The sequence below is a fragment of the Zea mays genome, chromosome 10 (assembly GCF_902167145.1).
Source record: "Zea mays cultivar B73 chromosome 10, Zm-B73-REFERENCE-NAM-5.0, whole genome shotgun sequence".
NCBI classification, from domain to species: domain Eukaryota; kingdom Viridiplantae; phylum Streptophyta; class Magnoliopsida; order Poales; family Poaceae; genus Zea; species Zea mays.
In genome coordinates this window covers 149,267,563-149,274,667 of record NC_050105.1, presented here as the reverse complement: position 1 = coordinate 149,274,667, position 7,105 = coordinate 149,267,563, and the positions used below count along the sequence as shown (strand labels likewise).

The following is a 7,105-nucleotide window of genomic DNA, read 5'->3' as shown; positions in this document are numbered from 1 at the left end:
GCAGTTACACCCCTAAACAGGGGCACTGATGTAATTGTTCCTATTCTATTTGCTAATTGGGGCACAATACATAGGAACTGATTATGGGAGCTCTAGTTTGTAAAAAAAAATATAGATCACTTGATAGAGAAGTATAATGGTACTATCAATCCCAACAAGTTCTTTTAGATTTACGACACTACCATCCCCACTGCCGGTAAGAATGAAGAGGTTATGACATTATTTTCACGTTGTCTTGATCGGTTCTACCCAATCATGAACCTCGTCGAGGCCTCCATCATGTCTTAAAAAAGACATTTGTTGATAGTTCATATCCAGTTCTAAGGGTACCAACTCTCGACTTAGTGTGAAATCTAATCTCACGCCTTTTGACACCAACTTGGTGAGTCTTTACGTGTTTTAGTGCAACATTTTTACTAGGTTATGATTATATGCATCTCGACGACATCTGTCATTGATAGAGCATCCAAGATCACAAGATGCTGGAGAAGCTCGTCCCCCACAACATCTAGAACGTTGGGGAGATTTTTATCTGGTGGTAAAGTGAGTGTGGGACGTCGAGAGTAGAGCATGGCATGATCCGTTGAGACCTAACCACGGTGGGTACTTACGGTGGGTACTTGGTTAAAAATGCTCGTTTTACCTTTGAGATAGGCTCCACATCTTAGCTTTTGTTTTTCCTCTAGAAAATATGTCATGGCAAGACCGGTGGGATGAGTAGGGGTGATAATAAGCTTTAAATTTTACACTAAAAATTTAAGGATTAGATTGAATTTGGATCGAACTTTATTTTTATTCATTTTTAACCTAAATTTATTTAAGGATCTAAATAAATTATAAATGAATTTTTGGATGGTCATACATTACCACTCCTAGAGGCAAGGTAGGCCGATGGAGGCATCGAGTCCAGGGTGGGTCGACAAGGGAAAGAAGAAACCAAAGAAAAGATTGAACTGATATGTTTATATAAGTGGTAGTGATTTTTTTCTACCTTTACCAAAAATGATTTATGGAGCACCAGTCGCTGACCTCTAACCGGTTAATTAACATTTCATACGGTAAATGTTTTTCAGTAAATATTAAGTCGATGAAGCTATTCCAAACATGTCCACCGTGCGTTGATAAGCAATCCAAAAAGGTCACTAACTTTTCACTTATCATGGCATTAAAGCAAAAGTGGGAAGGAGTAAATGGAAATTATCGATCTCGTTAGATTGCTTAAGATCGCAACAGATTTAAAGTGCTAATGTGAACACACAGCCTACATGAGCATACGCTCCCACAGCAAACAGTTGATTCGTGGCTGCACATACAGAGAGAAATGGAACGAGAGCCATATCCACACACACACACACAAAAACTTCAATGTCGCCAAATACAACAGACCAATCCATATACTCTTCAATGTTGCATGACAAGTCAAAGCGACATATATTACACACAGAAACCACATCAGTGACATAACACAAGTACACAACCAACAAATTTACACATATCAAGAGGCAGCTGCTGCCCTTCTTCCAACTATACTCAGTATTCCAACGACGAATCAAGGAAAAATAAAAAACTTGACGAGTTAGATGGAGTGTGCGGAGAAGGCAGGAGTTCATCACAAGAAAGCCATCTAGACATTCGAATACGCTGCTCGGCCTACCCATCAGATATGCCACTTCCTGTCTGCACGCAGGAAGGTCCGTTAGGAGAACTCAAAGAGCAACCACGAGCTAATTAAAATGAGCCTTGAAACGCAGCTGGATAATGCATGATTTCATATAAGAGAATAAAGCACTCACCAGACGCGCTGTGTGGAGCAGGCCCGTTGCTCTTGACGTTTTGCTGAGCATGTGACGACGATCGCTGCATGCGAGGCGACGAGTCATGCTTGCCGTCGGTCATGGGCAACGAGTGCCTTTTCCTTGGGTTGCTGTCCTGCACATCTGGGCTCATCTTCGGGGACGACGACGCCTTGGCTCTTGCAGATTCTGTAAATTGCATGTAGCTTGGCAACAGGTTGCTGTTGCTGTTGCTCGTGCGAGGTTCTTGTTCGACGTGGTCGGATTTAGCAGCCTTGCTTGAGCTCTCTCTCTTGGGATGCCTTGATTCCTTTGAGAAGTTGTCGGTGCTGCTCCGGCCGACTGAGTCGCTGCCAGGACTAGCCAGCGACCTCTTGCTTGCATGGGGCTTGGGCTTTTTGCTCCTGCTCTTTTTGGTATTAACAGAGACCTCACTTGACGGTGTTTCTTGAGATTCAGTGATAGTCGTTCGGCTCATTGGAGTTCCTTCAGGTGTGGCGTAAGATGCGACAGGTTTTTCCAATCGTTCATGCAAACCTGGCATTTCCGGTTCAGCATGCGGTTCCTGAACAAGCTCGTCTTGTGGCTGGGCTTCTATTTCGAGGGCAGGAACATGGCCGTTCTGTTCTATTTGCTTCTGCGGCTGGGCTTCTACTTCAGGAGCATTTTTTACCTCGGGATGGACAGTATTGAAGTCATTATCAGCTTTGCTGGTGACATAGTTTCTATTTTCCAGAGCTCCAATCTCCAACACGATCTCCCCACCGTCACCTTCTGATCTATCTGGTGAGTCCAGTGTGGATGAAATTGATATCTCAGTCCCACATTCTGATGCAGCAATAATCATTTTAGTATCATGACCAACCGATCTATCTGGCATGCCTGTGCCATCTTGCTTTGAGGAGCAATCTTCTTGCGAACTAGGAGCGTGAACCCTTGACTTGCTCGCCCCATCCAGATGTGACAAGCTGCTGGACCTGCTGACTGTCGAATTTGTACTCAGCTCTTCAAATTTCAATTGTGCAGCAGCAAATGCTGGATTGCATGACTTTCTCACCACAAACCTTTTACCTTCCATCTCCAGTGTCTGCTCAGAATTGTACGCATCGCCACTGTCCTCCTTGGATGATTCAAATTTTTCAGAAAGTGGACAGGGATCCCTCGATGCATCTGCTTGGGTATATTGTTGATTCAAGGACATAAAAGCCTTGTCCACATCATTTTCAGCCTTTTGGTCAGTTACTTGCTCAGCGTCAACATTAGTAGTTTCGATCAACTCTGATTCAGTATCATGTTTCATTTCCATCTTTGGGGTTTCATCTGGAACACTCACTGGAGCCTCCAAGGTACTAGATTCAGATGTCTCTACTGTTTCTTTCACGTCATCAGCCACCAACTTGGGGAAACATATGTCTGAGTCCAAAGCAACAATGTCTTCATCACACTGAGCATGTTCAGTCACTTGTTCGGTCACAGTTTCACCCATCAACTCACTATTTTCTTTATGCTCTGGCACGTGCACCACAGTGATTGGTGGAATTAAGGTTGTCCACCTCTCCATCCATTCCCATGTAACATCAGATTCTGAAGGATCACATTTTATGCAAATGGATTTTGACGTCGACATGTTGTCCATGAGCTGATACAAGATATGCAATGTGAATATGAAAAAATCCAAACTACAGAAAAAAAAGATGGATATTTTTAGACTTTTGGAATGTGGATACTCATGGCTTACCTTGAGAGCAAATCCATTGCGAAGCAATTTCTCACCTGAAGAATGAACAATAGTCTCCTGCATTGGGGAAACAACATGTGAGCTCACAGAACTAAGGAGCAGAACTTGGTTGCAACTCTCAAGAATGTTTAGGGGTGATACAATCAGCACTCTAGCACAAGTCATGTCAAACCTTTTACATGTTTGATGCAGAAGATGATAGCTTATGCAATGGGACTGGATTCCACAGCAGGTCAACAGCCAAACAGATAAGCAACAGATGTAGCATGTTGAATGAAAACAAAAACTCTGAACACTCGTAATAGATTAACAGCTTCCAGGACTCCAGCTAAAACACTAGGAAAAACTGCACAAAACTTAGATCTTACTAATGTTGCTAAGCGCTACTCAGCTGGCTTGGAAAACAACCTCAACAAAGATATAATTCATATCAATATAAATGGCACATGATATGGTCGGCCCAGGTAAAATGGCATTTCTGTTCAGTGGCACTGGCCACTGGTTGCATAATGTACATTCATAAATCATATTCTAATTTCAATGCAGCCGATGCTGAATTTTTCATAAATGATAATGCCTTAAAAAGAAATTCATTATTCACCTGAATCATTCCTGGTGAATGTTGTGCTTGATGAGCCCTGATTAACCCTTGAATTTTAATAATCGCAAGCAAACATTGTAAAGATTCTAAAGCCTGCTTTCTAACTAGATGTCCACGTATAACAGCTTGCAGTTTCACCAGATCCTTCTGGTTCAGTACCTCTTCCCTTTCCTGTAGTCATGCAAATGGATAATTCTTAAAGTTTTTTACATTGATAACACATAAATAATTAATACATTGGATGAGGATCATCTAAGCATAATGCTAAAAAACAATAATTAGAACTTACAAGGCAAGTGTCATTGCCAGGCTGAAGATTAGTAGCTGCACACTCCAAATGATCTTCCTCATCGTCTGCACTGCTTCCTTCAACAAGTGAGGTGTTTTCCCCCTGCTTTAGCCCAGTTGATGAAACAGAAATAGTTTCTTCTGGCTCTTCAATTAGTTCCTCAACTGCCATTTCATGTGTCTCTTCGGTTGCATTTTTTATTGTCCCTTCTGTATTTTCAGATGCCGCCTCTATTATTTTTTCAGCTGGTTCTCCAGTTGGTGTTTCATTTATTTTTTCAGCTGGCTCATCAGTTGGTGTTTCAGTTATCTTTTGAGTAGGTAGTTCAATTGATTTTTCAATTATCTGGTCAGCAGGTTCTTCCATAAGTTTGTCAATATGCTTTTCAATTGGCTTCTCCATCAGCTTTTCGGAGCTATCTTGATGCAAAGGCATTTCCTCTGGTTTCTCTTGATGCAGAACATTTTCATTTGGCTTGTTATGTTGCAGAGGCTTCTCCGAGGCAAAAGAATATGTTGAAGTATAAACATTGTTGTTTGGTGCAATGTCAGCCTTCGCTTTGCTGGAACTAACAGTTTCAGGTTCTGAGATATCAGAGTTCTTCAAAACTCGATGCCTTGTAGATCTCCTACGAAAGCTCCATATGCTTTTATCTGATATGGCCTTGTTCTGAAAACAGCAAACGTGCACATCAGCATGAAGTTCAGTGATTGATACGAGGAACAGAAATTGAAAAAACTTCTGTTACTTTCCACACATACAAAAGGAAAAGTAGAGAATTGATTGCAAAAAGGGAAGGTATTAATTTATCTAATATTTATGTATTATTATATTAACCATTACATTGTTTCTTTTTTTCTTATCCAAATCTAGGTAGTTGAGGTGTATACACTGATCCATTGCATAGAAAATGGTGCATTACTTTGTGTGGAAATAACATTGAACTGATTTAGGCAATGCTTAGTAACAAAGTGCACCACCTAAAAGTTTGCATGTACTGATAGTCGGGGATGACCATAAATTTGATTTATTATTAACACTGATGTGCCCATTAAATTGTACTACCTCCGTTTCTCTTTATTTGTCGCCGAGTAGTTCAAATTTGTGCTAACGGACGACATATATTAACAATGGAGGGAGTAATAAGCTTTGTGTACTTTTGTGAATTTAAATGTGCTAAGCACCCCTAATTCAGGAGGTACAGCTAAGCAAGCTGACCTGTCAAAAATCAATAATCCGTTCTATCACATGTTGAATTTCATGCTGCCCATAAAAGAATCCACCAACCTAAATGGTAATTTTACTCAGTACTTTTGTTATCTGTGCAAGAAGATTTGCTCCAGATAACACCTCCCTATCTTCTAGGTTTAGTAGCAGATATAGTGGCCAGTCGCCACTAGCCCATCACCAAAACAGTATTGTCAAATCAGGAAGGGACAAGGCTGGAAACAACAAAGCCCAACGAAGAGAAAGGCAGACGCAACAGGCCGAGGTTGACACAGTGAAAGCACTTGCATAGCAGCGAGAGCACTTCACGGACCAAACAAAGACAGGAGCATCAGATCCCTCCTTGCTGTGCTGCATGGGATCAAGACGACAGAAAACGGCACCATAAGCCACACAAGATATGGCACTGCCTGCAGCTACGGACAACCAGCAAAAGAATAAAACAAAGTTTTTTTTGGTCTCTAGTTTCAATCCAGAATGAACGAAAATTTCCAGGTGAAGAGCCGTGTCCATGCTCACGAAATGGCGAATAATCGTCAACCTGTCAACATCGCAAACAAATCCGAAAGTAAAATCCAAAGCCCACGCAGTGAGCGAGCTGAACCAGTGAGGAATCTCCGAGTTCGCAACTTGATTCCAGCTCCTCACTTCGAATTAAACCCAGATCTACCAAAGATCGCACACACCCTGCTCCTGGACCCCCACGCATTTGGCAGAGATCTAACGGAGCAAGCACGGCAGCCCGAAAAAGGAAGCAACTTTCGGCGCTGTACAAAAGACGCCGCTCGGAAAGGAAGAGAGTAACGAGAGTAATAAGAGAGAGCAGGAGACGCCGCATTCCGCGGCGCAAGGGAGGCGGGCACGCAGCAGCGCTGACCTCGTCGGGGTGGTCGGCGGCGTCGGCGTCGGAGCCGGCGGAGGGATCGGAGCTGGAGCCGGCGCAGACGAGGATCTTGAGGCAGCCGTTCTTGGAGCGCGCCATGGAGCGGGCGGATCACGGCCGGCCGCGGTCTCAGTCAGACAAGTCAGTCGATCAGCTCTGCTCCGCGGGCGCGCGCACGCCCGTGCGTTTCTGGAGCCGTCTGGGGGCGGAACAGGACGGCAGTGGATGGCCGCTCTGCTCCTTCTACGCTGGCTCGTTCGCTTGCGGCTGTGCCTGTGCACCTCTGCACGGCGTTTTTAATATTTTTTTGGAGTTGGAGGCCTCCTCGCTCCTCGGGCCCTCCGCTGCTCTTTCCGCTCCTTCCCAGTGCGTTTCTTTCTCCAGACTAGACTAGAGATAGTAGAGATTAGACTTTAAAAAGAAAATTCAGTGTACTTCCATTTTTTTTCTTATAGATTCAACCTCGCGGTGATTTATTCAAAATCTTCACTTTCCTTAAATCAAATTAACCTAGTAGTTTTTTATTAGTATTAGTTATTTGGTTTACATTGTTCATAGAAAAGTAAATAAAATA

General features: G+C 43.0%; 1 protein-coding gene across 1 annotated transcript; it reads right to left on the bottom strand.

Annotated features, from left to right (window-relative positions):
- Positions 1 to 1,336: 1,336 nt before the first annotated feature.
- Positions 1,337 to 7,105, bottom strand: LOC100272693 (Protein IQ-DOMAIN 32). The gene is made up of 6 exons (XM_008665478.4): positions 6,526 to 7,105; positions 4,422 to 5,090; positions 4,133 to 4,303; positions 3,532 to 3,588; positions 1,794 to 3,432; positions 1,337 to 1,677 (listed from the first exon to the last, which is right to left on the bottom strand). Exons 1-6 carry the CDS (start codon positions 6,628 to 6,630, stop codon positions 1,658 to 1,660), a joined length of 2,661 nt encoding a protein of 886 aa, XP_008663700.1. The 5' UTR covers positions 6,631 to 7,105; the 3' UTR covers positions 1,337 to 1,657.

Bases quoted from the DNA above. Each gene is read 5' to 3' on its own strand.
- LOC100272693 (XM_008665478.4), bottom strand. From the start codon at position 6,630: ATGGCGCGCTCCAAGAACGGCTGCCTCAAGATCCTCGTCTGCGCCGGC. The intron at 4,304-4,421 runs GTAAGTTCTAAT...GCATGACTACAG, and splicing joins CTGGCAATGACACTTGCCTT to GAAAGGGAAGAGGTACTGAA. The intron at 1,678-1,793 runs GTGAGTGCTTTA...TCCTGCGTGCAG, and splicing joins TGCTCCACACAGCGCGTCTG to ACAGGAAGTGGCATATCTGA.